Raw genomic sequence first — 14,172 nt, forward strand, 5'->3', positions numbered from 1 at the left:
ATTTCTATTTGCAATTTTACACAAATTTGGTTTTGGATCCTCTTTCATTAACTGGTTAAAAATATTATATAATTCCCCAACAGCTTGTGTCAGAACAAATGACCAGACATCCTCCAGCTTCTGTCTCCTGAGGGGCACCAGGCAGGGATGCCCACTCTCCCCTTCACTGTTTGCAATTTTTATTGACCCACTAGCAGCAGCAATTAGACAGAATTCAGAAATTAAGGGCATAAAATGCAAGAACGTGGAACATAAAATCAGCCTTTATGCGGATGATGTGTTACTCTTTCTCCAAAATTCACAAACCAATATCTCTGGGGTGATTGAATTGATAAACTCTTTTGCAAGAATATCAGATTACTCAATTAACTGGTCAAAATCTACAGTCCTTCCAATTAATTGCTCCTTCCATAATTCCTCTTCTACACCACTGCAATAGGGAAATATAAAATATTTAGGTATTAATGTTTCTCCCAAGCTTGCAGATCTAACTAAATTAAACCATATCCCACTTTTAAAGAAAGTAGAAGGTGATCTGGCTAGGTGGAAATGTCTACCCATATCACTTATGGGAAGGGTTGCCGCTATAAAAATGATGGTTTTACCAAAAATAAATTATTTATTCTCAATGATCCCAACTAAACCGCCACAAGATTGGTACAGATCTCTAGATTCATGTATGTCCAAATTCCTTTGGAAAAATAAACCCCCACATATAAGCTTAATCAGAATCAGAATCAGAATACTTTATTAATCCCTGGGGGAAATTATTTTTTGTTACAGTGCTCCATTATAAACCAACATTAAGACAAGACAGACAATACGCTAACTAAGAATAGTACAATATATACATATATATACATACATAAGTCACTCATAAATAAATAGCTGGAAAAGAAACGTGTAGTTGTAGCAGTAACCAGTGTGTTAAGTGGATGCGTTGTACAGGGAGATGGCCACAGGCAGGAAAGATTTCCTGTGTCGTTCAGTGGTGCTTTTCGGTAGTCTCAGTCTCTCACTGAACGTGCTCCTGTGACTGACCAGCATGTCATGGAGTGGGTGGGAGGTGTTATCCAACATTGTCTTTATCTTGGACAGCATCCGCCTCTCCGACACCACCCTCAGTCGCCTCAAAAAATAGAGACGACTCTGGCCCTTCCTGTAAAGTGCTGTGGTGTTTTTAGCCCAGTCCAGTTTATTGTCAATGTGTACTCCAAGGTATTTATAGTCCTCCACAATGTCAACACTGACCCCCTGGATTGAAACAGGGGTCAAGTGTTTCCTGGTCTTCCTGAAGTCCACGATCAGTTCCTTGGTCTTTGCCACGTTGAGCTGCAGATGATTCTGCTCACACCACGTGACAAAGGAGTCGACCACAGCCCGGTACTCTGTCTCATCATCCCTGCTGATGCATCCAACCACCGCAGAGTCATCAGAAAACTTCTGAAGATGGCAGGTCTCTGTGCAGTGGCTGAAATCTGTGGTGTAGAGGGTGAAGAGGAAGGGGGAGAGGACAGTCCCCTGTGGTGCCCCTGTGTTAAAAACACTACAAAAGACCAAGGATAAAGGAGGATTAGAACTACCTAACTTTCAGCACTACTTCTTAGCCAACTGGCTTCAGTTTATCTCAGGATGGCTAAAACATACCCTCTTAGATGAACCTTGGCTAGATGTAGAGCAAGCACTTTGCAATAATCTAGAGATTTCAGATCTACCATTTATCAGCTCAAACATCCAACGACATGAATGCTTCAAAAGCATCAGCATCAGCTCTTCTCTGACAGCATGGTGGGAGTTTCTATAGTTTGAAGTTCTTAGGCACATCTGATCCGTAGATTGGGTCATGTGGCAATACTTTAGCGACTTCAGCGACTTCACGCTTTGCTCTTGATGTGCGTGTGTGTGTCTCTGCTGTGATCTTGAAGGTGTGGTCTGAAATTAGTACTGGTGCACACAGATCGTCCTCCACTCCTTGTTCCCTTGGGTGGGAGCTGGAAAAAACATGCTCAGGATCGAGACACTTGACTACCGATTTGGATTGTTCCTCAATGAAAATCAACAAGGCGCAAAATGAAGAAATCGACGCAATACACATTGTAGTGATGCAACACAGAGTCGCACTGGACATGATTCTAGCTGAAAAAGGAGGTTTGTGCGTATTGTTTAACACCACATGCTGTACATACATCCCAGACAATGTGCATTCACAAAACATGACTGACGCTCTGAACGCCTTGAGAAAGATTAAGGACGCTCAACAACAAGACTATGTCACAAGCACTGAAGATTGGTTGACATGGTTGCTAGGTGGTCCATGGAAGTCCCTACTGATTAAAGGACTTGTTTGTATTGGATTTTTGCTTTTACTATTATGTGTTTTCACAACATGTGTAATACCCTGTCTGAAGAAAATGGTGTCAAACATGGTGACGACCTCTATCAACGCTTATGTAACACTGTCTCAAATGGAAGAAGTTTTGAAAGATGATTCATATAGTGATGTCTAGTCTAATTGAACACAGGACTGTTTCATGACGTTCAAACCGAAAATGTTCAGACATGAGGTTATGAACTGAAAAATATAACAGTACTGTCATAAAAGAAATCTAAACAACAGGAGGGAATGTCAAAGGATTTTTGCTTTTAAAGGTTTTATTATTCATATAATAATCAGCTAAGAGTGTTTATATTTCTGTTTGTACTCAACCAGCTGCACAATTAACCGCTGGCTCTTTGCTCTATAACGGAAACTGTTTGCCGTCACATTATCTGTCAGCAACAGGAAACCACCACCCAAGAATAAGAAACGACCTTGTAGAGAACACAACGTTTTGAGAAGTCACACCTGCCTGGTTGACTAGATAAGCATGTTATTTTCTTTTTTGTATGCTTCATGCTGTGTATAAATAAAGGCAGAGAGCTGCTGCAGGGTGTGAGTCTCCGTTGAGCTCTCACCCGTGCACGTTAAACTGCTGAAGTGTCTGAGTGTTATTTCATTATATCTGAGTCCTTGATAAAAGAATATCTCTAACAGTAACTTACCCAACACTCATTATGATAAGATATGGTTAATTATATGACAGTTGATTGGTATATTTGGAACAATGGGACCTTGAAAAAAACCTTTTGTTAAATTCTAAGCTACCATTTGCTTTCTTTCTGCTACATCTCCTGCATCTGATCTCACCTGCAGCATGAGTCACTTACCTTTTCCGTCACCAGTGAAGCTAGTTTTTTTTACTTTTGTATTGGCGGCATTCTGGCTCTGTTTTACTCTTCTGTACCACCTTTAGGAGCCAACAACAGGTAAACACGAGCAAGACCAGGTACTTTTCTTTCAAAAAAGATGTCTAATGAAAATTTAAGTTACGGCAAGACTGTCAAAAAACTGTCTTATCCTGGCTTATCCAACTCCCCCATTGCATAAGAACATAATTACAGTGCGCCAGAAGCACAAAATACCAAAAAGTGCACTCTTATCCTCAAGAGCCTGAGTCTGCGCCTGAGTCCATTCTGTTTGACATGGAAAGAGTGGAAAACACACACAATCACACACACACAAGACAACACAGGCTGGCAGTGGGTCACAACGACTTCTGCGTGCAGCAGAGAAACGCTAAGACCACGGAATGGTTCATATGTTCTATTTGAAATCATCAACGATAAGTATGGGCAAAACAAAAACAATCTTTATAAATATCTTGCCTTTCTTTTAGCTTGTTCTCCAGGTGTTGTTTTTCTTTGATACGATGCTGAAAATGCTCTTGTGAGAAGTTTAAATGTTAATTGCTTATATTTAATTATTTTTAACAGTTCTAAATACAACCAAGTATAAAGTCCCTGCTATTTATTAATATAAATCATGAAAGCTATGCACCAGCCACGCCCAAGTCATACAGACTTCATATTTGAAAAACAGCTGTACAAATTCAAATAGCTTAAATTCATCATTCATTACTCAACATTTTCTTCCATATGACATAATTCAACTTATGAATTTATTTCTCGTTTTAACTTGATTTGAGTCATAGGGGCTATAACCTTATTGAAGTCTCATTCCAAACATTCCGGAACCATGGTGCATTCTGGAATTCCGAACATTCCGGAATTATGGCGCATTCCGGAATTCCGAACATTCCGGAACCATGGTGCATTCCGGAATTCCGAACATTCCGGAACTATGGCGCATTCCGGAATTCCGAACATTCCGGAACTATGGCGCATTCCAGAATTCCGAACATTCCGAACATTCCAGAACCATGGTGCATTCCGGAATTCCGAACATTCCGAAATTCCAGAATTCCGAACATTCCGGAACCTTGGCGCAAATAGTTACGGAATGTTCGGAATTCCGGAATGCGTTCCGGAATGTTCGGAATTCCGGGATGCGCCATAGTTCATAGTGTCACAGTTCATGTTTTTTGCCACTTCCCTCTTAGCTCTGAGTCCCCTAGTTCATAGTTGCTGCTCTGTTTTCAGCCTCTCATAGTTCATGCTCTTAGCTCCTGCTCAGCTTTTATTGATATTAACTCTCCTACAGTCCCTCTTCCCCTCCTTCTCATTTGGTACCACCACCTTGACCTTTCCGGAATGTTCGGAATTCCGGGATGCGCCAAGGTTCCGGAATGTTCGGAACTGTGACACTATGAATTATGGCACATCCCGGAATTCAGAACATTCCGGCACCTTGGCGCATCCCGGAATTCCGAACATTCCGGAACGCATTCCGGAATTCCGAACATTCCGGAACCTTGGCGCATTCCGGAATTCCGAACATTCCGGAACCATGGCGCATTCCGGAATTCCGAACATTCCGGAACGCATTCCGGAATTCCGAACATTCCGTAACTATGGCGCATCCCGGAATTCCGAACATTCCGGAACGCATTCCGGAATTCCGAACATTCCGTAACTATGGCGCATCCCGGAATTCCGAACATTCCGGAAAGGTCAAGGCCCAGCCAACATGTATATATGGGCCCCACCTGGTATTTGGGTTCTTCACATTAAACCCATATGGGCCATCCCAAGTGAGCACTTTTAGTAGGTCCTAGCTGGGTCAAACATGGGAAACACTTAACTTGGTCCAAAATGGGAAAGACATGTAGGACCCACTTGGGTTTTCCACCTGGGATAGACATGGGCAAACACAGTCATTTAAGGATAGGCTGTTGTTATGTGCCCCAGGTGGGGCAAAGTTATGTAATCAATATATGTTTTAGTATCGATGACACAGGTGGGGCCTACCTGGCCAAACTATATGGGTCACACATGGGCAAATGCAAGTCAGACCCTGAAAACATGTCTATGTGGGCCCCAAATGGGATATGTTAAATTAATATGGGCATATATTTTACATGGGCTCAAGATTGTTTAGTATATATGGGACCCACTTGGGTTTCTAACATCAAATCCATATGGGTGGGCATCCAATGTAGGTCCTAGTTGGGTCAGTGATGGTAAATGTGTACATTGGTTCAAAATGGTAGCACATGCTTATGTGAGGATTCTTCTTCTGTGAAGAGCCTGAGAAAGTGTTATTTGAATAAAGGAGGATTTATTCCAAACAAGCCCATCACAGATTGCACACAACCCAGGGAGTTCTGAAAGTCAAATTGTAAAACGAATCTCAAAAGAACGTATGAACATAACTCTCTTTTATAACCTGCAGACGGCACCCATGGGGTACCATTCTCTAACAAATCACCCTAACTTTAACATATTTGGCACAACCTCAGTCTATCACTTTTGCTACCCTTACGTACAGTCAGATGTTCTTTACCCTTCATTTTTGACCCTCTCAGTATTTAGCCTTGGCTAGCAAATGTACTCAAAGTCCACATTGAGACCTCAAGATGTTATGTGTTATCAGACACTACAACCCCGCTGTCAAGTGAGACTATAGGAACTTTAGTCTTAATTGTTTGAACAACCAGTAATCCTTAATTTGCAAATGCCAAATCTGGATTTTGTCTGTGTAATTCACTTTTATCTTCGGTTTTTTATTTGTATTTTTTGCTTTTCTTTTTTTCTACTCTTGTGTCTGTTTTAAGCACTTATTATTGCTACTGTGACAAGTGAATTTACCTAAGAAGAATCATGAAGTCCTTATTTTATCTTATCTGAGCCTCACCATGCAGCCTACCATGCAGAGCGCTGAAAGTTCACATTAAGTACTTAAAATGAAATCTAAAATTAAAAAGTAACCAGTTTCAAACCAGTTATTTGGAATAGTGTGCAGAGTGTTTTGAGTAACATTGAATGTTCAAAAACACATGTGTGTTCTAAGGTGCATTTAAAACCCAGGAGGGCATGGAGCTACCTGCCAGAGAGCAGCAGGTAAGCGCATAGCCCCTCCTGATAGCCCTCAATGTCTACGTGTATTTAAAATTGAGAGGTGGGCAACGATGCCAGGGGTGAGGTGTACACCCTGATGGTCTTTTGGAGTCCGTGTAGCGTGCCCACCCCCAAGATCCTACATGTATGTGTTACGAGAGTGTGAGTAATGTGAATGTCTAAGTTGTTAGATAAAATTGAGGCACAAGAAGCCAGAAGGGGACAGAGGGGGGGATGCCTCCCCTGCACCCTGGTGACACACCTTTACCCCAAGGCCCTGCATGTGTGGGTGATTGTGGTGGAGCGGGAAGAGGGAGGCAGCTGGAGATGGGGAGGGAAGGAAGGGAGAGGCCAGTAGCCGTAGCCAGTCTTGTTAATGATCTCACTGAGGGGATTCAGGCCTATGCAGAACAGCAGTGGAGACAGAGCATCTCCTCAATAGATCCCACACTTACTGGTGACTTGTGCTACAGGGTAGAAGTTGGCAAGTTGTGTTGTATGCCACATTCCCATTGAGTTCCTGATGAAAGCTTTTAGGGTCCCTGAAAGCCACTCCCTGTGTTTCCTCCCTGAAGTTTCTCTCTCCGTGTCTCCCTATGGATTCAGGTTTCAGTTCAGTCTCTTAGTTTTCCCAGTGTAGAGTTTCCTGAGTTTCTGCATATGCCATCTCGGCTCCTATTGTATTCTGCACTTCCTGTGAATAAATAAAGCTTGCCCTCATCACAACCTCTTCCTGCATTTGGGGTTTTACCTCCACACGGCTTGCCACGCCAGCATTGACACCTTGAGGAATCATAGCCAAAACAGTTCCTCCAGTTCTTAGATCTACTGCAGCCAGTCTTCCCAAAAAAGAGTAATCTGACTTAGTAGTATACAAAGTTTTATATGACAATGTGCATCTATTTGACTGGTTAAAAGTGATGGGCAGGAAATATAAGATAAGATATAATAACCGTTATTAGATAACCTTAATCTGTCCATGAAGCCAGATAACACACACCAATTAGTTAAACTGCAGGAATGTCTTAAAGACATAAAGACCTGGATGGCCACTAACTTTCTGCTTCTTAATTCAGATAAAACTGAGGTTATTGTACTCGGCCCTGAAAATCTTAGAAATATGGTATCTAAGCAGATTCTTACTCTGGATGGCATTACCTTGGCCTCCAGTAACGCTGTGAGGAACCTTGGAGTCATTTTTGACCAGGACATGTCCTTCAATGCACATATTAAACAAATATGTAAGACTGCTTTCTTCCATTTGTGCAACATCTCTAAAGTTAGAAATATCCTGTCTCAGAGTGACACTGAAAAACTAGTTCATGCATTTATTACTTCCAGGCTGGACGACTGTAATTCATTATTATCAGGATGTCCAAAAAACTCACTGAAAAGTCTTCAGCTAATCCAAAATGCTGCAGCAAGAGTCCTGACAGGGACTAGAAAGAGAGAGCAGATTTCTCCTGTTTTGGCTTCCCTTCATTGACTTCATGTTAAATCCAGAATTCAAAATCCTGCTGCTCACATACAAGGTTTTAAATTATCACTACTTCCTACAAATTAATAAACATGCGTGAGAACAAAAGGGACATCAAAATTAAGTGATATGAACCCATAAAAAATATAATAATTAATTAATTAATAATTGAATATAATACTGACAGCTAATTTAATTTTGAAAAACGAAATCTGTTATTTTCCTTGATTTTATTTTCAGACTTTTTAATAACCTACAGAAACCCTGGTGTATTTCTGAATAACAAATCTACTGCTTTATGCTGATGATTTTGAATAATCAAGTGTGACTTACAGAGCCTTTCTGCAGTTCCTCACAGCTGGAATCAGTCTCAGTCGTCCCCGCTCTGATGTGTTGTACTTCTGCAGGTCCAACTCATCCAGAACTTCCTCTGACATCTGCAGCATGAAGGCCAGAGCTGAGCACTGGATCTCAGAGAGTTCCTTCTCTGATCTGTTCTCTGACTTCAGGAACTCTTGGATCTCCTGAAATAATGAGAGATCGTTCATCTCCATCAGACAGTGGAAGATGTTGATGCTTCTGTCAGGAGAGATTTCATCACTGTTCATCTCCTTCAGGTTGTTGATGACTCTCTGGATGGTTCCTGGACTGATCTCTGTCTGACCCAGCAGACCTACTAAGAGTCTGTGGTTGGACTCCAGACAGAGGCCATGAAGGAAGCGAACAAACAGGTCCAGGTGCCCATTTTTACTCTGGAGGGATTTCTCCATGATTGTCTTTATGAAACCATTCAGACCAGACTCATTGTAGTCTTTACCCAAGCACTCTTGCACCACCTCTGTCTTCCTGTTGGTGAAGCAGCGGAACATGTAGACTGCAGCCAGAAACTCCAGAAGGCTCAGATGAACAAAGCAGTAGACTGGTTTCTGGAAGATCACACACTCTCTTTTGAAGATCTCTGTACAAACCCCTGAGTACACCGAGGCCTCTGTCACACCCAGACCACACTGCTCCAGGTCTTCTTGGTAGAACATGATGCTTCCTTTCTCCAGATGTTCAAACGCCAGCCTCCCCAGCTTCAGAAGAACTTCCCTGTCAGCCTCCGTCAGCTCCTGTGGACTCGTCTCATGTCCCTCATGGTACTTGTTCTTCTTCCTCTTTGTCTGAACCAGCAGGAAGTGTGAGTACATGTCAGTCAGGGTCTTGGGCAGCTCTCCTCTCTGCTCTGTAGTCAACATGTGCTCCAGAACAGTAGCAGTGATCCAGCAGAAGACTGGGATACTACACATGATGTGGAGGCTCCTGGATGTCTTCATGTGGGAGATGATTCTGCTGGACAGCTCTTCATCACTGAATCTCCTCCTGAAGTACTCCTTCTTCTGGGCGTCAGTGAAGCCTCGTACTTCTGTTAGCCTGTCAACACATGTAGGAGGGATCTGATTGGCCGCTGCAGGTCGGGAAGTTATCCAGACGAGAGCCGAGGGAAGCAGATTCCCCTGGATGAGGTTTGTCAGCAGCTGGCTGACTGATGACTTCTGTGTGACATCAGACAGCAGCTTCCTGTTGGTGAAATCCAATGAAAGTCTGCTTTCATCCAGGCCGTCAAAGATGAACAAAAGCTGAGAGACAGCCAGCTTCTCTGCTGTGACCTTCTGTAATGTTGGATGGAAAACATGGAGCAGCTCCAGAAGACTGTACTGCTCATCTCTGATCAGGTTCAGCTCCCTGAATGAAAGCAGAACCACCACACTGACATGTTGGTTCTCCAAGCCCTCTGCCCAGTCCAGAGTGAACTTCTGCACTGAGAAGGTTTTTCCAACACCAGCCACGCCGTTGGTCAGAACCACTCTGATGGGTCTCTGTTGGTCAGGTAAGGCTTTAAAGATGTCCTGGCACCTGATTGGAGCTTCATGGAGGGCGTCCATCTTGGAAGCTGTCTGCAGCTGCCTCACCTCATGTTGGGTTTGAACCTCTTCACTCTGTCCCTCTGTGATGTAGAGCTCAGTGTAGATGGTGTTGAGGAGGGTTCTACTTCCTGTTTCATCACTTCCTTCAGTCACACGTTCACATCTCCTCCTCAGACTGATCTTATGTTCATCTAAAGCCTCCTGCAGACCAACATCTGCTGAAAGAAAGAAAAACAATGAGACTAAAGAGAAAGAAAACTCTTCAATGTCTGAACAACACAAGAAGTCCAGTTTTCAAAAATGAGTCCATCAGCAGACAGATGTTCAGTCTTACTTTGTACACAGCTGCTCTGACTGGCTGTCTGCAGTCCAGCTCTGCTTCTGGATCTTTCTCCACACTGGGGACAGGAGGAGTCTCCTGATGAAGCAGACTGGTCCCAGTATGAGGAGATGCACTGTCTGCAGAACCAGTATCCACAGCTGGTAGAGACTGGATCCTTCAGATCCACAGGACAGCTGCTCCTCCTCACAGACACCGCTCCTCTTCCTCTTCCTCTCTCTGTGAACACATTTCTTTATCACTAAAATCATTTACTGACTGTTTCTATAATATCAAAATGTAAAAGATTGTGCAGAAGTTCTGATGGTCACAGAGTAAAGTGGAGATACTTTTCTGTTTGAAGGCAGCGTTCAGTCTGGAAGCAAAGTGATGCTTCATTTGATTTCATCAACACTAATGAGCTGCTTTTCCTGTCTGCCTGCCTCATTAAACACTCAGTGATCTGCCAACAGTTTTCTGTGAATACAAACTTCCTGCAAAGACTTTACAGTAAAAGCCTTCCATCAGAGGGCATCCTGAATGTTTTCCAGTCAGTGTGCAGATTAGCTTGGTTTAGTTCATTTTCATTACTTTACAGAAGTAGCTGATTAGTTACAGAAACACATCCAAGATGAGCAGGTTCCCCTCCAGCATAAACTAAGCAGCTAAAACAAAAGTGTCCCAGCTGTCAGTCAGACTGTACTCGGTGCCACATTACAGATGTGGTTTCTGACAGCTGCTCCAGCTGCAGGATCAAACACATACAAGTCCAAACATCTTTGCTGGTTCTTTATTATTGAACAACACAAGATGTAGTTCTTGTCCCAGCTGAGCATCTGTTATGAAGTCTTTAGCATTAGCATTGGAAGCATATCTGCAACAGAAAATCTTTTTTTTGGTCTTTTTTTTCTAACTTTTGAGAGGGGCCGATGAGGGAGCGAGAGGAGAAGATCGGTGTTCCCACTCTTAGTTATTACAATGAACCCACCATTGACTCTGTCACAGTCAGGGGGTCATGCAGTGGGCCAGCCCACTCCCACTCAGTCTGAGGGGAACCCACACTGTACACTGGTCCTAATGTCAAATCAAACAACAACTACAAGGAAGGAGGAGAGGTAAGAAGGACTAAGGAAAGGAAAAAAGGGAACGCTAACAAATCACCTTCTGTTCATCTCTGGGTTCTCCTGGTGACTCTATATGTCCACACTGGATCCAGCAGTTCCTTTTTATATATTTATTCATTATTTATTTATGTGCGAGATTCTTCTATTCTCATTGTCTTTATCACATCTGTATTTTCAGACTTCCTCCCTCCTTGCCTATATAAACATGGACCCTCCCCTGACCCCTCCTCTTTTAATAATACAAACCAAAGGAATAAATGGCTTTTATATAGAGATATATAACTGTGTGTCATGTTTGCCTTTATTTATGCAGACCCACTCTGAGCTGAACTGGGGGATTATTCCCATCATTCTCCAATGTAGAAAAATATCTGTGCCAGACTTTGGTAAAGTTGGAAAAATATTCACACATTAGTTTGTTCCTCGCAGGCTGTTTTGGACATTAAACAGAATTCATTTGTGGTCAGAGACACTGATAACTTTGCATGTGTCTCAGACAAGACTGAATAAAAAGCTGTTAGGATTTGGCTCCCTGAGCAGTTGGGATGGACTCTGTGGGTTTAGGGGAAAGGAATAAACAGATTCAGTGTCAATAAAACCAGTTTTAACAACTCTGTAATCTGGAGTTGGGTGCTGAGGCTAATCAGTCACCTTGCACCAGAAACAGCTCTGAGACTTGTGAGTGGGGACTACAACGTCAGCCCAGGACCACTGATGTGGTCTGATATATGTGGAGCAGGAGGAGGGCGAGGACAGGTGGAAGGAACCAAACTGACATCAAAGGGTTCATTATGCTTTTCTATGCAATTCTCTCGCTTTTGTGTTTTAATGTCAACCTGCTAGCATGTTTTGGTACCTTGCCATAGCCCTCATCCTTCCCTGTTACTTCATCCTACTCTCTTGCATGTTAAGCACTTTGGTACACCACTGGTTTTTAAATGTGCTATATAAATAAAGTTTGTTGTTGTTGTTGTTCATCTTACTAACAGCTCACCTCTCTGCAGCAGACACAGGCTGGGATTTAAAATAAATGAAGCGCTCTTCAGACCAGTCACTCCTTAAGGACACACAGCTGGGTCCAGGTTAATGTTTACGTTTAGTTCCTTGTTTCTTCCTGTGAATAATGATGGAGCAGTGATGTGAGTGCTGAGCTGTGACATGGAGAAGAGTCATGGACAGTTAGAGATGGTCATCTCACCTCTGAGCTTTGGTCTGGCTCTCATGTTCCCCACACAGAGTGGTTTTAGAGGGAGGGACTCTCTCCTCTCTGTCCTCACACTGATCCATGCTGCTCAATTCACATCAGCTCACACACACTTTCTACCTTCACCTGCAGAGGAAACACAAATCATTCATGTGCACATCAACTGAAATCCTCCTTTCCATCATGTGTGCTGTCCAAATATCAGCTGCTTCTTTCCTGCTTCATCTCAGTGTCAGCTGAATGCAGTCAGACAGCAGTGTGAGGCAGAGGAAGCTGCCATCAGCTGCTCTACTATCAGTCCACTAGATGGAGCCTGAAGCACACACGATGCATTCACTGACACACACTGATTCACTGTGACTGGAGGCTTCAGTCAGTTCAACACGTGTGAACAACATTTTAAACATTTCAGCTGATCCAGGATTCAAAGAGGATCAGCAGAGTTAAAGCTTCACACTAATTATTCCTGCTGAGTTTGCAGAGAACTGCACACACACTGATTCACTGCTAATGAGAAGCTTCTTCCATCCAGTAATTCATCATCCATCAGCTCTGCTGCTGCTCTCAGTCCTGGATTCTGATTACACACTAAAAGCAGCTTTTTAACTCCTGTCTGTAGGAACTCTTACGGTGTGTTCACACCGAACGCGATGGACGCGAACAAAAACGCCCCAAACGCCCCTAATTTGACGCGTGCACATTCGCGTCTCAACGCGTGTCCAAGAAAAATCCATCGCGTGTCAAAATATTTGACGCGCGTGAACCAGAAATGTGGGAGGAAGTTGTGCCAGACGGTATCTTTGCAAGATGGCAGCTGTCGAGCTAGCGCTTGAAGAGAGAGTCTCCATTCTCTATGTACTGTGGAGAGCAGAGCAGTGGCGTAAAAGACGTCCTCGCCGTACCTGGGTCCATCAGGTCCTCCAGAGGCGTGAGCAGTTTGGTGAGTTTCACCGTTTGCTCCAGGAGCTGCGCCTGGATGACGGCCGATTCCAGCGATATCACCGGCCAGTTTGAGGACCTGCTTTCCCGCGTCGGTCCCAGAATCGCCCGCCTAGACACCAACTACAGCCGCTCAATCCCACCTGCAGAGCGCCTGTCCATCTGCCTGAGGTTAGTAAAAGTATTTAATACGGTAGTCCTTTATTGATACCTGTGGTAATATATGCTAAACCATCCATTTATACACTGCTAACATGGATGTGCTATGCTAACAGTGAATGCTCTCGGTGTTTACTGATAGCAAACTGTGCTACGGAGACGACTGTTTATAATATTTCTAGTGATACTCAGGTCTCATCAAGTCCCGATTTAATTCGATTTATGCTGTTATCAGTGTTTGCAATGATAGCATGGCTGTGGTGTCATATCAATGTATGCGCTCGGTGTTTGCTGATATCAAACTGGTATTAGGACCACTGAGTTAACCTTTGTAGTGATACTCACTCCTTTTTATTTAGACCTGGTTTAATTCTGGTATAGTTGAATATTTGTATATAATCCCTGCAGCTGTCAGACTCTATAACAGGGGTCACCAGCCTTTATTAAAACAGTTAGATAAAACTGAACAGTTTGGTTCATCTTTAGTTACATGGTTATTTCTTTTACTAACATGGCGGCGCGTGCACACGCAGCGGCTTCTCTCTCTCCCAAACAAACTACTTTTTTGTGTCTTTCGTCCTGTAAGTTGCAGTGTTTTTGTAAGTCTCTGTCGCGTCTATCTGTGTGCAAGCGAGGATATGCCCGAACATTTCTTCTCGACATCGGCAGAAACAAACTTTTTAAGTTAAACTCTGTGGACATCGAGG

General features: G+C 43.2%; 2 protein-coding genes and 1 long non-coding RNA gene across 7 annotated transcripts in view; all 3 read right to left on the reverse strand.

Moving 5' to 3' along the window:
- The window catches only part of LOC146391817 (protein NLRC3-like), a 94,253-nt gene that overhangs the window by 7,477 nt on the left and 72,604 nt on the right, over positions 1–14,172 (reverse strand). The window lies entirely within an intron of this gene.
- Positions 8,143–9,755, reverse strand: LOC146391818 (protein NLRC3-like). Its single transcript, XM_084916917.1, has one exon. It carries the CDS (start codon positions 9,736–9,738, stop codon positions 8,143–8,145), a length of 1,596 nt encoding a protein of 531 aa, XP_084773043.1. The 5' UTR covers positions 9,739–9,755.
- Positions 12,103–12,691, reverse strand: LOC146391819 (uncharacterized). Its single transcript, XR_014798952.1, has 3 exons — positions 12,488–12,691; positions 12,362–12,454; positions 12,103–12,277 (listed from the first exon to the last, which is right to left on the reverse strand). It is a non-coding gene; the product is annotated as an uncharacterized LOC146391819 (long non-coding RNA).

The sequence above is a fragment of the Perissodus microlepis genome, chromosome 3 (genome assembly GCF_051167445.1).
Source record: "Perissodus microlepis isolate ML-2025 ecotype Zambia chromosome 3, ASM5116744v1, whole genome shotgun sequence".
NCBI classification, from domain to species: domain Eukaryota; kingdom Metazoa; phylum Chordata; class Actinopteri; order Cichliformes; family Cichlidae; genus Perissodus; species Perissodus microlepis.

Coding starts and splice junctions, on each gene's coding strand:
- LOC146391818 (XM_084916917.1), bottom strand. CDS start 9,738: ATGGACGCCCTCCATGAAGCTCCAATCAGGTGCCAGGACATCTTTAAA.